Genomic DNA, 22,420 nt, shown 5'->3' with positions numbered 1-22,420 from the left:
CCAAAAAAACGTGGTTTTCACAGTCAATGCTTGATTTAACAATAAGGCAATTAATATTTCGACACAGGGACAGATAGGTTTGGATTTTTGTTGATGCTGGAGGTCAGAGGAGAAAGGCCAATTAGCTTTGAGTTGACAGGAAGGTAACAAGAACTCAAACAACCACAAAGATGGGCCACAGTGGATACATCTACCGTCAGCTAATAACAAGTCACACAAACATATTCACATAAATGTAACTGCTGTGACATCACCTGTTGGTTAGTGTAGCCCTCACACTGTATGTGATGACCAGGAGGTGAATCGGACTAAGAAACCAAGAGACACTGCACACTCATATTATAGCAGTTTGTAAACCACACGTTAGCCTCACCCTAAAGCAAATAATTATAAAATGCAGTTTAACAGGACTTTCACACTGACTTCACTTTTCACACCAGTAAGCTGTGCCAGTCTCCCAATCTCTCATGTACAGTCTATGGATGATGGTCCATGTGAGTCTGTCTGATTTAGACAGAAACCTCAACAACAAGCACCTCAATCAAATCATGAATGTTTCATTTAAATTCCACTTTGGTGGTATACAGAAGCAAAAATGTTTTTGTCCATTTCTAAAGCCAATTGTATAAAGCGTTTTAATAGTTTCTTTATCAAACAACAACAACAAAAGAAATCCTGGCAAACACTGACATAATTATAGGCATACCCTTGTAGAGCTACAAGGGTATGAAATTTCTCCCGAAGAAGAAATGATAAATAAATTAAGCAATTATAATCTGTATAATCGCCAGACTGTAGTGGACTATGGTTAGGGCTGCTCAATTAATCGAATTTTAATCACGATTACGATCTGGGCTTTCAACGATCATTAAAAATGACTGAGCCGATTATTAGCCCCTCCCTCATTTATCCGCGACACCTTAAAGGCCGGTCCGTGAAAATATTGTCGGGCATAAACCGTCCGTGGCGCAAAAAAGGTTGGAGACCGCTGATTAAGAGGACCCGAGGGAAGCTCGGAAAGCTAAGCAGAAGTTATTTGGAGAGTGACTGCCATTGGTTGAAAAAAGAGTTTAAAAAAAAAAACTTCAGTGGTGTTGCACACTATTTTATATTATTTTTTAAAGTCATTGTTAACCCTTTAAAGCCGGTCAGAGCAGCACGCTCTGTTTTGCGTAACTATTTTTAAATCCCTGTAGAACCTGAACCGTGTAAGCTAGCGCAATAATTTGTTTTGCATATGAAACCGGAGGAGTTGTACTTACATCTGATGCCATCAGCTTGTCCTCGGTCACGGTTTCGTTCCACATATAGCTTTGCAAAAATTGCATAAAAAGCGCTTGCAGGAACAAAAACATAATATTCCAGAAACACGCTTTGCCGATCCATCAGCTGTTCGTAACACTTCCCACAGTGAAATGATGCACATGCTGTTTTCTTTGCAAATTTGCATCATAGGATTGTTTTTTGTTTTTCCTGCAGTATATAAAAATTGCTGTATCTCCAAAATAAAACTATGAAGACACTCAAAATAAATTTCCTGTGGTGGGAAACTATTTTTTGCAACTTTATTGTATTTAAAGTTTTGAGGGATAAACCTCTTAAATTTCTCCAAGTAGAAATATATGTAAACAAAACAAAAGCGATTTTCAATTTATTTTGTAGTTTATTGCACTTCTTTGCAATTTATGTAATTACTATGGACTTAATGCATACATATTATTAAAATATGGGCTATAACAGTTGTATTGATGTATAGCAACTTGAAATGCTCCCACAAATGGCACTACAGCATGTAAAAAAATAATATAAGCTCTGGTGGACTTGGTTCTATAGTAGGTCTTAAAGGGTTAAATAAATATCGTCAAATAATCGTGATCTCAATTTCAGTGAAAATAATCGTGATTATCATTTTTGCCATAATCGAGCAGCCCTAACTATGGTAACAGATAATTCAGCGTTGTTATTGTAAAAAATAGTTTCTTAATTAGGTTCTCTGAAGTTTTGTATAGTCTGACACATGCACGCACACAGTGTCTTTATTCGAGTTTCCCTTCACCACATTACTCCAACATAATTCAACAATCAATTCAAAAGAACATTTAAGAACCATCAGTGCTGTGAAGCAAATTGCCTAGATTGTTTATACACAGCCATAAATACACACTTTTCTGTCTTTGTCATTGAAGAGAACTGAAAGAGAAGCAATCTTCAGTTTTAAGTTCTCAAGTAACCAATCATCCATACAAAGTCATCACATCAGGATGGAGAAGGCTAGTTTTCCCATTAAAGACAAAAGATGGGTAGAAATGAAACAGGGCACTGGCATTACGGACTGATAATTGGAAACTCAGCAGGATGTTCCTGTGAAACAGAGCAGTATCACATGAACAAAGCAAACTTTCACAAATAGCAAATTATATTTCTCGACAGAAATTAGTGGGGTTTTTTTGTCCCTTTTTGTGCTCAATGCTATAAATTTCAATTCGATTCAAGCGAAACTTGCAAGGCCGGTTTAGCTCAAGAACCTCCATTTAGAGTGGATTCACATAATTATACCTCAACATAGGTGTATTTTTAAACATATAAAGACCAACAGCTCCATTATTCTTTCTGTTGTGTTGTGAAAGAAGCACTGTTGAACAGCCACGTACTGCTGCACGCCAGCTGAATAATATATCACAAGAAGGCTCCTGTGTAGACATTAGAATTGTTAATGAGAACCCTAATCAAAAGGTCAATTAAGTCAAATTAACAGTGGCAGAAGCTATTTAAGCAATCAGCAAACAAACCTGTCAAAGTCTAGGAGGAGCAAAATGAGAGAGGGGAGAGCGCAAAGGGTCAGCTCACCCAAATTACTTGGGGGTTTTTTTTTGTTTGTTTTTTTAAACACAACACAACCCCTGCACAGAGAGGAGCCGGGTCAAGTGTGTAGACGTCTGAATGAGTGGTCGGTCTCAATATAAAACTGTTTTTTTGTTGTTCCCTTACAGCGGTGTTTCCAGCGCTGACATCCTCAGGTTCCTGCATCTAAAATGACACCGTGAGGAAACTTATCACCACCTCACGTGACGCCGTTTTGAATCCTATCTTTAGAAACGACAGGCTGTTCTACTGTGTCAAAGCAAGCCTGTGTGTGTGCTATACTCTTCTGGCTCACTTTGAAAATGTTTATTTGTTTATTACAGACACACTTTGAGCAAACTGCACCATATAACCTCAAATATTTGGCTTATTCTATGCATATCAATCTAGCTAATAAAGTGCTGTGAAGTATTTCCCCACCTTCTGATCATTATCATTTGTAAAATGGTCACATCTTTCTTAAGGAGTATTAGGGCAACATTTAAAAAAATGTATATATATTAGTGATAATTTTATGCCTTGTGTAAATAAGTTAGTGAAACAAACTGATCAGCCATCTGATTGTGTCTTGTGATTTAACATACGTCCTGTCTATTGCACGACGGTGTGACCATCAATATCCTTGCATCTGTCCACTGCCAGCTATTTCATTGTGTACAAATCAGGCCAACTCCTTCAGGCTTGTGTACTTTCCTTCTGACTATTGTAGCTTTCTGCACCATCTTTTCTGCATCCTTCTATTTATCACCACACTGTGTTTATGTGCTAAAGAAGAAATAATTTTCTTTTTACTAAAACCAATTCTGAAGTACGATTTCACTAACTCATCTTCAGTTATCTTAAAGATGGTATAGCAGCTGCAGCACTTTCAACAAAGGGACAGGGATCTCAATAAGCATCACATCATGCTGTGATCTAAAGAAACTCAACAATAGCTGACGAGGACTGACGAGACAAAAGTTTACATTTTTGAAAGGTTCGAGTCCCGTTACATCTGGCGTAAAACTGATGAAGCTTTTTATGAAAACGAACATCATACCAAGAGTTATGCAGGATGGCGGTAGTGTCACGAAACGTCTAAATCCAAGCGAGATACTTTGGCCTGACTTTTAACAGGTTGTTCGTTCTTTAAATCGTTCAGTGTTGCTGAATTAAAGCAAGTATGCAAAGAAGAGTGGGCCTAAATTCCTGCACATGGACATGAAAGACTCATTAGCAGTTGCTACAAATGGTGGCAGAATTAGATTTAAGAGGCAGTTACCTTTCACATGGGGTCATGTATGTTTGGATAACTTTTTTCCCCCCCTTTTCAAAACTGCATTTTGTATTTATTCACGTCATCTTTGTTTGATGATCTGAAACATTTAAGTGTGAAAAATATGCAAATAAACAAAACAAGAAAAAAAATCAGTTATGAGGCAAATGCTTTTGCACCATATAAAACTAAATTTCAGTCTGAGAACAGTGTTTCTCAATAACAGCAGCTAAATGTTAACAACTATGCATTTGCTGAAACAAATTTAAATGCCCAGGTGTGTTTCAACAATGACTTCCAGGCTAAATTAAAATTAAAAGAGCCATTTATACAAACTCACTGACTGCCAAATAGCACATGGCACGTCCTGAAATAGGATCCGGCAGCTGAAGTGGAAACTGGCCAAATTGCAACAATCCATTTATACTGATTTCAGTTATTTGGTCTGTTTTTGCATGCTGGAAGGGTTAAAATGAGCACGACCTCTTGCAATATTCATCCACATATCCATTACCAAAAAAACAAGCATTTTCTCTTCTGTACCCTGAAAAAAATAACTTTTCCCCATTTCATTTTCAAAGCAATGACTGTAATGAAATTGTTGTTTTTCTATAATAATTGAAGCTTGTTATCAGGAAGGCTGCTACTGAGAAAACATAGAAGAGCTGGTTTATTTTTCTGCTTGTGAGGTATGCTGTAAACAGACAAATTTAGGATATTTGTGTTAAGCCACCTGGCGCTATCCCTGGTACTGAATAGATCAGAGGAGGAAATGGAGAAAACATCGCTTTAATTCTGCCTTGTTGGCTTATTGTGGACAGAAATATCAAAGTAGCAATGTTTCAGAGAGAGAGTGAGCGAGAGGCAGAGGGAAATGCATGGCGTGAGCAGAGAAGCAGACTAAACGATCCAATAATCACGGCATATTGCTTCTGCAAACACCATTGTATGACATATTGCTAATTGCTGTTTGCCGCCATCCCCCCTCCCAATCTGATTTCAGCCATCCTGTGAGATGCACAGCGCATCACAGCAAAAGAGAAAAAGGGGGAGGGGGGGCCTATGCAGATTTCAGAAGGTCCGACACTGTTTATAATCCACCATGATGCCTTTCCCTTACATGTCCCTGCTTGGTGTCTGTTATGGTCTCTTACTGGCCGCTGGCCTGTACGCCACGAACTCGCTTCCATTCAGCCAAGAGGAGAGGAGATCACTTAGAGCCTTTTAAACAGCAATTTGAAATTTCTGCCAAGGATAGAATATGTCAACAGTCAAGAGTGATAATCTCCACAAAGAGTCTGTCTTGTTTGAGGATCATTCTGATTCATGCAAACAGATTTCTAACAAACGTACTCGGGAAAATAAAATAAAACGGGTCACACACTGTTTATCATCATGCACTTAGCTGCAGATGGCTCGGCAACAGTTTCAGGGCATTAGGCCAAGATCAAGTGGTAGTTTATAACCTATTACACTCTGCTAAAACAACTTCGTGGTGCTATTACTGGACACAGCTCACAGCTATAAAGGCATGCAGTGCAGCTTTGAAACCAGGGTACAATCTGCAGACATAGCACAGACAGAAAAGGAAAAGAAATGTAACTTTAGGATTGTCACTGCTATTGCGTCCTAATTTAAATTAGCTTTTGGAGACATTTTAAAGCTAAAGCAGAGTTAAGAAACCAACATGGAACTAACAAATATCTGTAAACTACTGGCTCTCATATTTTCCCTATGTGATAATCAGAACACCTGTTAGATCTGAGAGAAAAGGAAATCTTGTCATCTACATTCAGAATGACATCATAGGCTATTTTTAGCCAGTCCAGCAGCTCAGTAAATGTGGATTTTGTTCCCCAGATGTAAATATCTAACAAATAACAGAACAATTTACTAACCTGTCTGAAATTTCTAGCATATTTATTAATTGTGGCCAGACAGCCAGTTCTAAAAACTTTGATGAGCTTTCCTCTAAAAAGGTCAGTCTATGGATGAAAAATCTCTTTTCACAAGTTATTGCATTGATTTCCATCTTTCACATTTATTCCTTGTCAGTATGGACTTTAATGCGCAGTAGGCAAGTGTACCATATATAAATACCACGTTTCCATGAATTTACACTGATGTACCTTATCACAAAATGTTAGAATCTTTCTCTAGTCCTTTGGTTAATGATCATATGCATTACAAAAACCCCTCAAATTATAATAAAGGCTAATAAATATGCATCCAGATCTGTGTGTTTATATTGACCTCAAGCCAATGCTAAACCAATAGCGAAAGGGTCTGTGATGCCTTCTGGAGACAATTTTTCTGTCTGCTACATCATTGCAGATGAATTCTGGCTCACTCTTCTTTACAACGTTGCTTCAGTTCACTGAGGACTGTGGGCATCCAGTTATGTATTCAGGTTCAGGTCTGGACTGGGATGGGCTGCTGCAACATCTTCTGTTGAAGATTTTTTTTCTATGCTTGAGATCATTGTCCTGTTGCACGAGCCAATTTCAGCCGAGCTTAAGCTGTTGGAAAGATGGCCTCACATTTAGATAGAGTATTCTGGCATATAAAGAAGTTAAAATCAAGCTTCAGCCCTCTACCACTAGTGGACAGTTCCTATGAGATGTTTGTTAATCACCAAATGTGGCTAAACATCTCCACTTTGGCCTCGAATGTCCAAATGACCTTGTCCAGAAACCTTGTAGTTTGTTCAGATGCATTTTTGCAAACCCAACTGTGCTGCTGTGTTCTCTTTACAGAGAAGAGGCTTTGTTCTGGTAACCCTTCCAAACAAGTCATACATGTTCAGTCTTTTTTGTATTGTCATGAACTTTAAAATGTAGCATGCCGAGGCCTGTGGAGTCTGTGATGTAGATCTTGAGGTTTTTTTGCAAATTTCTCTGAGCATTGCATCATTGAGGTAAATATATACCCGAATAATCTGTGATCACCTCCAAATATGGGTTCAGGAGTTTTACAACTACACGGTCAGTTATAGAAATCAAAAGAATGAAAATATGGGAACATATCAGCATTTCATAGCATTGACCATGATCCTAATTTCAGGATATTGGTGTTAGGAAGACCCAAAGCATGACTTACTAATGTGGAAGATAAGTAATGCTCATGACTAATGAGATCATGATTGTATGCAAAATGTATTAACACTGAAAATATTAGACTGGATTAAATAATAAATCAGTGTGTCAAGAGTGAAAATGACAAATTTGACCTTCATCATGAGGACGATTTGGGTAAAGACCAAAATTCTCCAACACTGTAGGCAGAGTTCTTGTGAACAGTGGACAAAGATCTCACCAGAGCACGAGCTAGCATTTGAGTTTTTACATTTTGTACCTTGGGCTTTACAGATGAATGTTTTAATGGTCTCAAAGTAAACGCAACAAAAATTCAAAAATATGACATCCCAGCGTTTTCCTGTGTGTTAGTGAGCTCAGTCAACCTTCACTGGATAAGTAAAGGTTAAGAGCAGCAAATAACTTCACGCAGCAAACTGAAATATTCTAAAAATGTTTTCTAAAAGGGAACGGGGATACAATTTGAGGGGGGAATTAAATTTAAAACATCCTCGTATCCGTACAACATTAAAAAGTTTTTGCATCTCTGTGTGTGGAGTGAAGCTGTGGAACAGACTAAGTAAAGATATGAAGCAATGTCCAAGCATGGCGCAGTTTAAAAAGCGGTTTAAGGATATGGTTTTTACAGGGTACAGGGAAAAGGTAGAGATTTGATAGGGTGTTCTTGTCTAATATTTTCATGTGTGTGCGCATGCACGGGTTTGTTGGTATGGGTGTGTGTGTGTGTGTGTGTGTGTGTGTGTGTGTGTATGTATGTATATATATAGGTTGTGTATCCTTGAGGTGTTAATGGGGTTATTGAAAATGTGTACATGTGCGTATGTGTGTATATACGTATGTATGGATAGAAACATATATGTGTATATATTAAAAAAAAAAATTACACATAACATATAATGTAATTGCAAGGAGGTATTTCTGTAGTCTATTGATACTAGATAGTGGAAAAGGGGTGGGATTAAATAAGCTTATGCTTCTTCCTGCTCCTTTTTGAACATGGACGTTATTTGGAGTTGTGGTTCCTCGTTTTCCTTTTGTTTGCTTTGTTCATTTGTCTCTTTTAATTCTATTTTTTTTATACTTTTTCAACATGTTCAAAATAAAGATTCAATCAATCAATCAATCATTCAAAAAGAAAGCAGCAAACTTGGGAACATGCCGGGAAGGTTATTGGAAGAACTCCAGCTGCTTTTACATTTCTCTGAGATTCAGATGACAGGAACAAACAATTTGTGACAAATTACAGACGGCAATCAAAACCGCTGACAAATCCTCTCTGCACCTCTCCAGTCGTGCTCCTCTGTTCTGTCCTCCTAATCAGTTGTTTACATTATTTCACTTCATGCTAATTTCGGAATAAGAATTTAAATCAAAGCGGCGTTCAAACACTGTTAAACATGACCCGAGGCATTCTCGTCACCCTCGAGCTTTGCTTGAATCTTGCGTTTACTCTTTGTCAACTGTTCTCCATTTGAATACAGAGCCAGAGGAGATTAATCTGTTGTCCTAATGTGGGTTAAATCATTCCCACAGTAAGCAGGAAATGACTCATCATCTTCTGTACATTGTTCCTCCAAAATATACACCGCACTGTTTGGACATTTACACTCTAAGCAGTTGATAGCCAGCACGCGCACATCCTGTTCTGCAAAAACGCTGAATGGGGGTGAAAAACAGGTCATTAAGAGCAAAAGAAAAACAAAACCAAATGAAGAAGCACAAAGAGATCTGAAAGTAACCCGCTCGAGTTTCTTTTTACAGGTGGTTTAAATTACCGACTGACATTTTAGTAAGTGAAGCTCTGAATTCTAGTAAATCTCCACAAGAGTACTCACACTGCAGAGTCCTCTGTTTCTCCAAAACCAACTGGTGCATCATTACTTGTTGTTTTCATTACTCATTATATTATATTATAGTGTGAAATGATTACTGTAGCATCATGCGGTGAACTGAAAAAAAGATTTGAGCACCTGTTGCAGGAAACATTTTATGAGAATCGCTGTTGCCGTTCAATCTTTGTGTCTAGGTTTCCAGGAGGATGTGCCAGAACTCTTTATTCAGAGGCACCATGTGGCAAAAAATATCTTATTAATGTGACTGAGTCAACGAGCAGCAGGATCAAAGTAAATATAACATGTTTATCTGTTTCACCTTCCTTATCAAGGCAGCATTCATTCTCCATAATAAACCCATTACTGAGTCTTATGCCTTTGCCTCCCGTTCTACTCCTTTTTGAGCTTCCTCCCATCGCAAATTAACTTCTCAAAAGGTTCTTTCAGAAGAGACAAATAAATGAATTTTCTAAGTGCACCAAGTTCAATTAGCCATCCGTCTTCAAAAATATACAGTCTGTCACATCATCTATGAGAGGGAGCAGCTGCATGGTTGGTTATACAGTATTTCCCAGAAAGGAAGACAAAAAAAGACAAGCTTGTAAGCCAGCAGTATAAACTGTTGCAGTCATATCTCCCATTTGGAGGTATTTGTTGAAATAAACATCACGTTCAAGAATCTAATTATATCACTTCATGTTACTGCCTTTAAAAAAAATAAATAGTTACAAGTAAGGCTATTGTTTCGGGATTAAATGGTCAATATACTCTAATGTGGCCCAGTTTTTACTGGTCGGACAACTCTGTGTGCATGAACTCTGTGTTCCAGTACTGATCCACTACTTTTGTCTACAGAAAAGAACCTGTGGAAAAACCAGATGTCAAGCTTAAAGTTTTCTGTGTCTGTCTATGTGCCACAGGAACTACATTCTCTGGTGGGGAAACAATTTTTAAATGTGCAACTTTTTAAGTTGTGCTTTGCTAAAAACAATGAATGAAGCAACACATTGTCACAGGAACGTGCATGTATTGATTTCTATTCATCTGCTAGAGGAATACAGAGCGCACAAAGAATACCTGTTCAAACAATGAAATGAATTTCAGTTTAATCTGCTTATAAGCTAAAGAGATTTCCACGTTTACTTTATTATCCTATGGGGCAGTAACAGTTTAAATGCATCCAGTTTAAAGTTTCAGAGCTCTAGAAATAAACAGCAGGACTGAGCTTGCACTCAGTGATAAAATAATTAACCTGAATTAAAATGTTTAACACGCTATACAAAGATTAATGATTTTTCTGCTGCATTAATCTCATCTTATTTGCAAAAGTTTTGCATTCTAATGCTATAATTTTGTTATTTAGAATCTCTTTATCACTTACTTATCGGACTTATCATCATCAGATAACATCATAGGGATAAGTTTGTATGGAAAAAAAAAAAAAGAGTAACATGACCCACAAAATGTCCCTTTTAATGCAAATGTGCAGAGACCTGAAGTGGAAAGCCTGGCTTAAGTTGTTAATTACTGTCATGATACCCATTTCCAACCGGCCTGGCTGTACTGAACTTGTCTCGCTGTAATACCTTTCAGGTGTTTAGTGTTAGATTTGTATTGTTGATTGTCATTTATGCTTAGAAATATTTACTTATATATGCTTAGAGTTTTGTAATTAGTTGTAGATTGGTAGAGGTTTTGATCCTTGATAGTCTGCAAACTTTGTGTGTATTAGACAGCACTTTGGGAGCATGAGAGGTCATACCGTGTCTTATTGTTTTATGGTAGGATTAACGTAGTTGCGTCTGTTCTAGTCTAAGTGCTCTTTGTTTAGATGAACTGCAGGACTTCCTCACCGTGTTATCTAGGATGAACCATCTAGGGTGAGGGGGAGGCTACCCTCTTCCTGACCAAGGATGTTTGACCCTTTCTTTGATCAGCAGTCCACACACACACACACACACACACACACACACACACACACACACACACACACACACACACACACACGGTACTCTTTGTGTGTATGTAGACGTCATATGTTAATGAACTTATGCATATTCATGTAACCTCAATAAAAGAACAGTGGTACGGGAGAACGGACGAGAGCAACTGGGGTCAAGCGAAGGAACGGTGCCTGTCCGGTTCTCTCCCGTGCACGAGAAACATGAAGAAGCTTGCCTACTTGTGTCTTGCTTTGCAGTGTAATTATATTGCCTTTAACGTTCCAGCGGATGGGTTCAAGCTACAAACCTATCATTTAGAAAACTTGGTGAGCGGATTTATAATGTTGATTTCCAGCACTGTATTTTATTCTACTAAAGCAAAAAGACAACTTTCTTCCGATTGGCTGACCCTCGTAAGCAAAAGGTTTGAAGAATGGGTCAGTGGGGTTTCTGTACCCGCAGTCAGAGCCATGACGACCATATTAGGGATATCCATTCTCTGTGAAAACCAAGAGTAGAAAAAAGACCCTGTCTGAAACAGAGAGTTTAGACTTTAGCCTGAGCTTTTTGCTCACAGGGATTACTGAAGCAAACAATGACCTCCATCCACCACTGTCACAATATTTTTATATATGACAAAAAAAAGGAAAACATAGTATATCCACTTTAGTGTTAACATTTATTGAAATTCTGCTTGGCTTAAACTAACACTCTGTGTTAGTTTAAGCCAAGCATTAGTAAGACTGAATTAAACAGATGGCTGAAAGGTCAAAGTTTACTTACAGCTCAACAACCAACATGACATCCTTTGAAAACTGTAGACTAACTGTTTAAATTCATGTGACACTTTGGTTGTAACTATATCAGAATTGGCATATCTCAATGCGTTATTGATCTAATAATTAGCCATTGTTTATATCCCCCCATATATCTGGTTATTAAAGTAGAAGATAAGGTGGAGAAATGTAAGAACAAAACTATGCTAACATGTCAGCTAAACTGGGATCATATATAGTGATATTCTTCTATTCTGAAAGATTATATGACTAAAATCAGGTGCACAGTCTGCTCTGAGACTTATTATTATCTGTAGCAATCATTTCATCATCAAAATGAGAGCAGCATTGTCAGATTGAAGTTTTTCTCAAAGGTTTCCTGGTTTTATTTGTTGGTTGCCAAATTCATAATTAAAAATCAAATTTAATAAATGACAGCAACGATAAAGGCGGGCTTCCAGCCACTCAAAAAAATACATTAATTTAAAAAAATAAAAATCAAAAAAATCAAAAAAAAATCACAAAGTGTCATCACAACAGGTTGCTCTGTATATTTGATCTGGCAGAGTTTGAAGCTGGAGTTTGTGTTTCCACCCAGAAAGCAGCCAGGAGATATTTTACTTGTTAGGCAAATGTGTAAACCACCACACCATTTTATTCAAATATAGATCCAATATGTAGAAGGCTAAATCAAAAATTTCTTTATAGGAAATTGCAAGTTTTAATGTAGACATGACACTAATGAAAAGGGTATGTGTTTTGGTCGTTTTAAACTGAAGCAAACTGGGTACTGTATGTTGTACGACTACTTTTAATAACCTTGAAAACCTTCAGTGTCTATATGAAGTGTGGGTCCTCACAGGGGCATACAAAATAATTTGGGACCCTCGGCTTCCTCTGCTTGGGGAGTTCCAGGTGCTTCTGTCTGGGAGATTGTGTGGTTTTCCCAAGAAAAGCTATAAAAAAAAAAAAAAAAGAAAGAAAAGAAAAGTAGATAGTGTTGGACTACTATCTGCAAAGTTTTACTCTGCCGTGTATGTGCATGTGTTAAACTGCCTAAACTGTTCTAATGCAAGAAGCTACAATACACTCCCGCTCTTATCTCAGATGGCTTTATCACTCAAACACACACACTTGGAAAAGATGATCTGCAGGTCGTTTCGAGGCAGGCTATGTCTGTCGTTCCTGAAAAATCCTAAAGGGAAAACAAGATAACTCCCAGAAAGTCTGCTATGGCAGCATTATGCTGAGGAACCTCGATGGGAATGACTGATGATGGCTGGAGAGTTTTGACTCATTTGCAGTGTTTCATCAGTGACCTGTACAGCAGCAGTCTAAATGTAAACAAATAAAAGTAAGTCTAAATAACTTTTAGGTGGATTTTTAAAATGCATTTAATGTAATACTTTCATCATAACTGATCATTTTCCATTCAGATCCTCTAATGCGTCCTTCCTCCAAGTCAGTATGAACCTCTGCAGAATAAAAATGTCCCCATATAATTTTTCAATGCATCAGTGACCCCAAACAATCAGACAAGAAGAACAAGGAGCAGTGCAGCCCTGATCTCACACTGCCACTCAATTACAAAACCCCTAAAACATAATAAAATAAAATAAAAATGCTCCACACACTGAAAAAAATTCTACGCAAGAAAAACAGAAACTTTACTGATAGCCTGCGTGGAGTTAAGTGGTCAGCAGATTGAATGAAAAACTACTGAAGCGACGCTGCTGCAGTGCTGTCACTGTCATTTGATTTACACGTGGCTCATCGGTCCACATGACCCGTACTGTGGTACAGTGACCACGGGAGGACACAAGACTCCTGCGTGAAAAATGACGCCTCGTCCGTTCTTCCTTTTTTCTCTGTTTTAATTTAATTTAATTTACCCAGTTCTCATTCGGGTAGGGTAAAGGTAAGCAAGGAGGGTGTGGCGGCGGAAGGTTTCTGTGAGCAATATCCTACAGCACCTGTCCGTCCACAGGTGTAGCTTACAAAGCCCATGGTTTTATTAGAAAAACGAAATAAGACCGGATCACCCTTTGTCCACCCCACGGATCTGACCGGAGCTCGCATACCCACAAATCAAAAGCATTAGATAAACACACAAGCACACACATACACAAAAACACACCCAGCCTTCCCTCCCTGCCAGCCGGGATCTCCGAGCAAACAAAGCGCACACTCTTTAGGATAATCGTGTCTGTACTCACCCACCAACAGCAGGCGTAGATGAACAGCATGAATTTGATGATATAATAGGAACAATCAGCACAACATTTAGACTCTCCCTCTGCCATCGTGTCTGGACGGAAGATAGTTTCTTTCAGCGGCTCTTTGGACTGTTGACAATTCACTTCCGCGTTGTCCTCGTCATAGCACCTGGAAACGCGCGTACAGTCTGATATATGGACGGCCGAAGGGGGCTGGTGGATGTGAGCTTGTGCAAGACTTTTAACTTGTAGAAGTTATGTGACATAAGTACATTAATAAAATCCAATTCAAATTTTATTAAGATTCAAATCTTTGCCCAATTAAGGACGTGGTCATTTTAAGTGACAGATGGGTTCGCTTCCCGTTGTTTATTGTCAAAAAATAAAACAATAAAAAACTTCTTTGATTTTTCTGGGGCTTTCTGTTCAGTTTGTTTTAAGCCTGTTTTTAATATTTTTGTTTAAACTGAGTATCTACCTGGTTTTTACTATCACAGTAAATTACAAAGGTATCTTTCAAGCTAAGCTATCCAGCATATAGTTGTTACTGATAACAAGCTCCTATGATAGGTTAAAAAACCAACACACATGATTGAAAGAGCCAAACCGGAGACCAGCAGAACAACTTATGAACAGTGCGGCTATTTCACAACATCTTCTGTACTTTGCCCAGGTATTTCTAACCCATTAACGTACACGCCTATGTAAATATCTAGAAGTTTTTGGGCAGCCTGTGTCAGCAATAGCTTCACCACACTGTGCAGGTCTACAGTTTGACGTTATTATCTGTATCTCACCATTTTATGCTGTAGGGTGTTCAGAAGTAAACATGACAAACACTGAGTTTGCATGGGACAAAATGGGACTGAGATGTAACCCTAAATTTTCATAACTCACAAATAAAAATGCAATAAACTGTGCAGGATAAATATACATTTTGCTCTATTACTGAGTAAATACAATAAGGATAAAGGGAAGCTAAAGTTTGTTCTTTTGCTTTCACGTGAAAGTCTTTATATACTCCTGTAATCTCTTTTATTTCTCTGTTATTTCAACTTCTCTTCTGTCTGGATGCATCCAAATTAAAACACAGCACAGTTTGGATGTAGCCACAGGCTGCCAAAGCTGGCAATTTTAGCAATCTTTATCTACTGTGCCCCTCCACTTCCTGTTCAGAAAGAATAGAAACTCTATTTCTAGGAACATAATGGCACTTCCTTTTTTTTAGGGTTGTTTCCATCATATTTGACAAAATTTGCAAAGATGAACCGGATCAATGTTTTGGGACTTTAGAGAAGTGCATTTCCTGCAGAGCCAGTCAAAATGTGGGACATTGTTTGAAGATGTGGAACAAGGGAAAAAGGAATAAAAATGCTGTGGAGATCCACATAAAGACAGACGTCTGGACCCGAAACTATTGGGAGAAGGTAGACTCTTTCTTATCTGCTATCATTTTATTTTAAGATTAACATGGCCACAAAGTGAAGATGAATACATTCACATACTTTGATCTGAGTCTTGTTTGTACTCTAATCTGATGCTGTTGAAAGCAAAAAGTCAAGGAAAAACAAGATAAAGTCCACTGTGAACAAGATTCATTCCCTCTGTTATTAGAACAAAACAAGTATGAAATACACCAATGCAATTAAAATGTATTAACTCAGCATTTTATACAAGACTGGATTTTTCGACAAAGTGCACTTCAAGGAGACGGACTGTGTTATACTGAAACTGGTTTACTGGCACAAAGTGACTCAGAAGAGAGAGTGAATGCAACAGGCTCTGATCTGAATGCGAAGGATTTGTTCATCGAGGCTGTCATGAGATGCTGGTGGGTGGACAGGCAGACAGCAGGACGGACCAGCTCGACTAGAAAAGCAGAGCAAATATGTTGCAAAATGTACCCGGGGAAACACCAAAATACATAAATGCAATCTAGGAGCCTGAGAAGATAAGCATTTATCTTCTTACATTGGCTCCCCATTAAATACCGTATTGACTCTAAAATTCTTTTGATCACTTTTAAAATTTAAAAAAACTTGGCGTCTAGCTACCTAACTGATCTCCTGCACTTGTACAACCCCAAGAGAGCACTAAGATCTTCGAGTCAGTTGCTCTTAGTGCAACCAAGGTCTCGGTTAAAGACCTGAGGTGATCGAGCCTTTGCTATTGCTACACCTAGACTCTGGAATAATCTCCCAGCTGATATTCGCATGTCTGAGTCTATCCAATCTTTCAAATCGCACCTAAAAACTCACTTGTTTACTTTTGAATCAAACTAGTTTGACCTTCATCTGGTTTGCTCTGCACTATGCAAAAGTGTTTTTTATTCCCTGTTTGCTTGTTATGCTCTGTCCCGAATTTTGTGTGTCTTGTGGTCGACTGTGAAGCACTTCGATGATGATTATTGGTCTTTCAAAATGTGCTATAGAAATAAACTTTGATTTGAAGCATTCTCCCACAGAATGCAAGCGGGCCCATATATACTGCTCCTGATGACAATGACAGGAGGCAGGTACAGTGGCTGAAAGACGGGAAACCAAAGACCCCACCAAAAGGTGAAGACAAAACCTGCCACTTCCAGCCAGAACTCAGAGACCAGAAACAACAGGAACAAACAAGTGCAGGACTATTACATAACTGGGCCCAAGCCTCAAGTGGTACAACAGGAAAGTACAGTTTCTTCAGCATGTAAATTGACCTAATGACTACCCGAATTATTGCCCCACACACGGGCATTTGTTTTATACAGATACCTGCTTACTAACCCGTCTGTCTGGCCATAAGAAATTATGTGAGATGAGCATGAACCAACCGTTAGAAATGTGTCATCGTAGCAGAAACCTGAACGGCAAACATACTCTTATCACTGTTTTCACAAAGATAAAAATGTTTGTTTTCTTTACGCTAATGCAGCAGATATATGAAGGTAAATATACTGCCAAATATTAGAGGCTGTAGAATGAAATATGTGAATGTGCAAAAAAATTTCAACTTGAGCAGCTGTTTTAACTGATTCGAGAGGCTGTGATCAGAGTTGTGGAAATAGTAAAAGAAATTAAATAAATATCAATAAAATCAGAATTACAAGTTTGAAGCTCTCAGTATATCTGTGTAAGTATCAGTCTCCACATTTATTCATATTTTTGTAACTGTAAATTTAAAACACAAGCATGTGAAAACTTTTTACAAGTGAAAATTTCAAAAAATACAAGTTCAGATTTTTTTTTTAAATTCTCACATTTTATTCTGCAAGTTCTCACATTTTGCAACATATTTACCTTCATACAGAAAGTACATCAAACATTACTCAAAACAAAAACATCTACAGTACCTTCTCTCCTCGTGGTGACATTTGGCAGAGGGACCATGCATCCCCATGCTGTGAGGGACTGGATCATTGACTGGATCACTGACTGGATCACTGGAGGGTTCTTCAAAGAATTTTCAGAGGTAGCAGCTTTAGTATGGAGGCTATTGAGCGCCAAAATTAATTAATTAAATATATTATAATAAATAAAATTTGTCATTAATTAATTAAAATTGGAGCTATATAAATAAGGCAGGAGTGACTTCCTGTGTAATTCAGTGGTGCATTTTGATGACCACAGCCGTTCACTAAACATACTCCTGTGACTGGCAAGCGCATCATGGAGTGCGTGGGAGGTATTGTCCTTATCTTGGTCAATATCTTGGTCAACTCTCCGACACCACCTTAAGAGAGTCCATCGCCACAACATTACTTTCCTTGCGGATCAGTCACTTGAGTCTGTTGGCATCTGCGACTCGATAAACAGATCCGATACACACAACTTACACATGCATATCCGATCTTCTTTAAATAACCGCCTATCAAAGAGTTCACAGCACAGACTCTATCCAAAGCAAACATTCAAATCCCTGAATATATATCAGAGGATCAGAAGACATCGGATGTGATAAACCAGTCATTAGTTTGTATATGATAAATCGCCATCCCTCGCCTTTTTAGCTGCTGTAGCGCCCTTATTGCAGTTTTCTAAGCACCAAAAGCAGCAACATCTTAATCAGCAGTGACTCAGCCAACAAAACATTTCACATCAATAGGAGGGAGCTGTGTGATTGGCTGTTTCCCCCCTCTTGGTACTTTTCTTACTTATACATCACCTTTATTACTTTCTTCAGTCAGAAAATGACCTTGGAGTGAAAGCAACAAAGAAACTCAAAGATTTTCAAGTGTTATGAAATTCAACCTTCAGCAAAATGAGAATTTTTGTGTCCTCTGGTTGCCTGGGAGTACAGACTGTCTAGTTTTTGTAAAGTATTTATTTGAGATGTGTTCAGGTGCAACTGAAGAGTCACTGCAGGTGTCTATTTCTGTGTTTGCTAGTTTAGGTGGTGAAAATGAGTTTCTTCCCCTCTTGATTAGGTTTTGACCCTTGATAGCCAGCTCTCGCCCAGATTCACTCGGGCAACCACATTTATTAAGAACTGCTACACCTTCTCAGAAACTTTAAATTTTTGGGCCTGCATCCTTCAGCGTGTCAGTCACTGGGCAAACAAGCTTGTGTGATCACATGAAAGTACACACAGGCAGTGCACATTGTACACAGTCAGCAAACTCTACCTTTGGTCATTCTGTTCACTAATTACATGCACGGGCATATGCAGTAGATTTCCCCTGCAAGGCAGGAATGTGAGGAACGGGCATGCAACGAGAAGCAGGTAACAAAATGAGAAACTATCACAGAAGCACAAAGCACAAAAATCTACAACAGTAACAGTGAGACTGAAAAAAAAAATCACTGGAGTCACAATCTGCCTGTTTGCACTGTGAGATATGTTGTTGAATTTCTTCGAGGATAAACTCAAAGTCAATGCAATGACAAGAGGGTTGTTTTTTTTTACAAACAGTATAAAAGAAAGTGTACATGGCGTGTCCTTAGAGGCACCTTCTAGCTGGTGATAAGCAATGTGGATAGAAAGCACACTCTTAGAAATAGGGGCACAATATAAAAGTAAGTTTCTGTAAATACAGAACCTACACTTGCTTTGAATTTTAAGTTGCAGCGTCAGGATACACTCTGACACATAAAGATAAAGAAATTATGCACAAAAATAAATTTTAATCTTAGACTTTAAATGAGACACATTTAATACAAAGTAGTATAATTTTATATCTGATTTGTATCGGTGATGTAATGGGGAGGGGGTTGCTGCCTGGTTGACTATTCCTGGTCTCTGTGTCCTCTGTGTGTCTAACAGCCTTACGTGCAAATTTTAGATAAATAAAGCTTTGAATTGCCAGCAAGACTAGGCTGAAACAAAGTCGGTACAAAAGTCAATATTTGGTGTGACCACCTTTATCCTTCAGCACAGTCTAAACTCTCTTAGGCAAGCTTTCTTTTAATTTCTTTAAGTGGTCTTCAGGAGTAGTTGTCCAGGGTTACTGAAGGACATTCAAAACTCTTCTTTGGCTGTTGGCTGCCTTTTGTTCTGTTCTCTTTCAAGATGCATCACTAATGTTGGGATCTGGACTCTGGGGAGCCCAGTCCACCACAGGTGTTCCACCAAGTGCTTTTCTATCCAGGTGTGCTTTTACTGTATTGACAATGTGTTTGGGATCATTCTCATGTTGAAACATGAAGCTGTTCCCAAGCCGATAATTTGCAGATGGTATTTTACCATGCATCAACATCTGACAGGACTTTTTTGTGTTCATAATTCCAACAATTTTGACAAGATCCACAACACAAAAAGGCTGCAAACCATGACAGAGCTTTTATCGCGTTTTGCAGATGGCTATGGACACACACTGTGGTAACACCCCCCGACCCTATTATCAAATATTAAGGACAAACTGCTCACCATGCTTAGACATGCCAGGTTTTCAGCTAATAGCTCTTTGGGACTCACCTTGTTGATGCAAAAATACAAAGATACTACTGGTCTGATGGTCATAGTATATTTAACAGCAAGAACAAAAAATATTACGCTGAAAGGTACAAAGATTTTAAAAGTTACAACAAAGTCTTGCTCCGTTAAAGCACAATGTAAAAAAAGAAAAAAAATAAGGGCGAATCATTTCTTGGACATTTTCACACTTAATGAGCAAAACGTTTTCAAAAACATGATGCATCTCAGTTTCCCCTCATTCAGTGATTCAGCTATCATTACATGCTTTCCCATTGACAGATCAAAGTGCATTCATAAAGGTAAAGCTGTCACACACAGTTTTTTTTCTAAAGTAAACAGCATGTTTTAAACACTTCATCTAGATCCAGAACTTTCAGTACGTTTTTGTTCTTGTGAAGAAATGTTTGCATGACATCAACACACCAGGAATAACAGCAATTTCAATGAAAAACCACTGAGTGCACAGCAATTATCATACACTTTAAAGCCAAAGCCAACCAGCAGACCAGATCAGACCCTCTGGTGTTCAGACAACATGTCTGACAACTCTACCACTCCAGTGACAAACTGCTGCATTTGAGTTTTTGTGGCTTCATGTTTCTTCAATATAAGCACAAAAAGACTGTCTATAATTTCATGTGAAGAGAACCCTTTCCAGTCCAACACATGGATTGTTCCTAAGAACAACACACAACTCACATGTAAATACTTTTATTCAGGTTTATGTTTTACTGCAGTTTGGCAGTGATACGATCTCCTGGAGACCTGTTAGTGTTTTGTCATGTTTCAGAGGCACAGCTCTAACTGAAAGTAGACAGCTGCAGCCTTTTTAAATGTGTGACTTTTCAAAAACTGCAAGCACAGGGCTGGACTTAAACAAGTATCATGGCATGACTTTTTAACATCACTTTCAACTCTGCGGCACTTTTCTGTTTGCCTCAGATAACTGCATTAGATAAAATATCAAAACTGCTACTCTTTTGGGCACCTCTTTTGTTTTTCATTGGGAGAAATTACTCATTCCCAGACTCCACATAGCAAAATTGGTATGGCCCTGATCTGGCCCACACAATGTGCTTACACATGGCCCACATACCGCAAAGAATGATGGCCCTTTGGTGGCCCAGATCAGGTTTACCAGAGGTTGCCCACACATGGGCCAGCACGTGGCCAGTTGCAGACACACTGCTGGCCCAGATGTCAGCCTAATGTGTACCTTAATCAAGCCATGTAATAACAACATGTGCCGGAACATAACAGTCCAAAAGTAACATGACGAAACTCTGTTCAGACAGTGAATGGACTGATTTTTATATAGCGCTTTTCTACTCTCCCACATTACTCAGAGTGCTCTATACAATATGCCACATTCACCCAACGACACACTTTCTCTAAAACAGGTGCTTCCTAACTACATTCACATTCTTGAACACTGGAAGAGCCAGAGATCGAACCACTAACCTTCCGATCAGTAGGTGACCTGCCCTACTGCCTGAGCTACAGCCACCCACTGGCAAAGATGAGTAAACCGTCACTAGGTTTTGAATAAAGTGTACACTCACAAACCTGTCAAATCTGTACTTGAAAAGTTGGCTACTATAGCAGTATAGTGTTACAACATGGCATTTGGGTCTTCTAACTAAAATAGGAACATAAATAGTGCCATCTTTGCCGGACCTAGTCCACATGTGGTTGACAGACACCCTGCCATGACACCGGTCAGTCAGTAGTGCCAGCTTGATGCCAGATCCGGGCCAGACCTGTTTTCTATCAGCCTGGGCAACATAACCCAAACTACAATCGGGCCAGATGTGGCATGCCATCACATAAACAGTGCCATCTATGCCGGCCGTGGCCCATATCTGGATGAAATACGTCTTATCATGCCAGCAGTCAACCAGCAGTGCAGGCTTGATACCAGATCCGGGCCAGACCTGCTTGCTATGTGGGACAGTGTGAGCTGAATTCTGGTAAATGCTGGATTTCTGCTGTGCATTTTTTTTAATGACTAAGTGGTAAGAACAAGATGAAGAACCTCAAACAAAATTCACAGACACAAACCATGTTCCTCAAAATTGAACAACAGTTTGGAAGGCTAGAAAAAGCATGCAGAAGGTGTAGACAAGAGAGTCTCATAATCCTGCTGCTTTTAACAATGCAGTTAAAAAAGAAGGACAAACTCTCTACAGTCATGCCAAAATCCACAAATGTAATCTCTTGGTGGGGACATTCTTACTTAGATGGATTTGTAGTGATTGCAGCTTGGCTGAACACCTCAATAATAGAAGAGCTTCACTGTTGCTTTCAGAGTTTTATTGAAAACTCAATTGAAGAATCATTTTTTCTCTAGCTCTCACCTGATTGTGCATTTTTAGCACGCTCAAATTCACAATGAAAAAGGGTGAATGAGCGCAGCATTCTCTCTTCTAGAGGCTCTCAGTATGAGACCACCAGGATAGACACATATGTGTGTCCTCGTTTTTTTTTTTTTTGTTTTTTTTTTGTAGGCATAGAAGATGGGTAGTGCTGATGGGTTCGGGCAATTT

At 38.7% G+C, this 22,420-nt stretch overlaps 1 protein-coding gene across 1 annotated transcript in view; it reads right to left on the bottom strand.

The window, feature by feature from the left end:
• Positions 1-14,171, bottom strand: part of tspan15 (tetraspanin 15) — a 42,514-nt gene extending 28,343 nt beyond the window's left edge. The window contains exon 1 of the mRNA XM_026170546.1: positions 13,980-14,171. Within this exon, the coding sequence (XP_026026331.1) occupies positions 13,980-14,066 (87 nt within the window). The 5' untranslated portion in view covers positions 14,067-14,171. The remainder of the gene's footprint in view (positions 1-13,979) is intronic.
• Positions 14,172-22,420: the final 8,249 nt, after the last annotated feature.

The sequence above is a fragment of the Astatotilapia calliptera genome, chromosome 1 (assembly GCF_900246225.1).
Source record: "Astatotilapia calliptera chromosome 1, fAstCal1.2, whole genome shotgun sequence".
Classification (NCBI taxonomy): domain Eukaryota; kingdom Metazoa; phylum Chordata; class Actinopteri; order Cichliformes; family Cichlidae; genus Astatotilapia; species Astatotilapia calliptera.
Note: the sequence above shows the minus strand (reverse complement) of the source record. Positions and strands in the feature narration are given on the sequence as shown.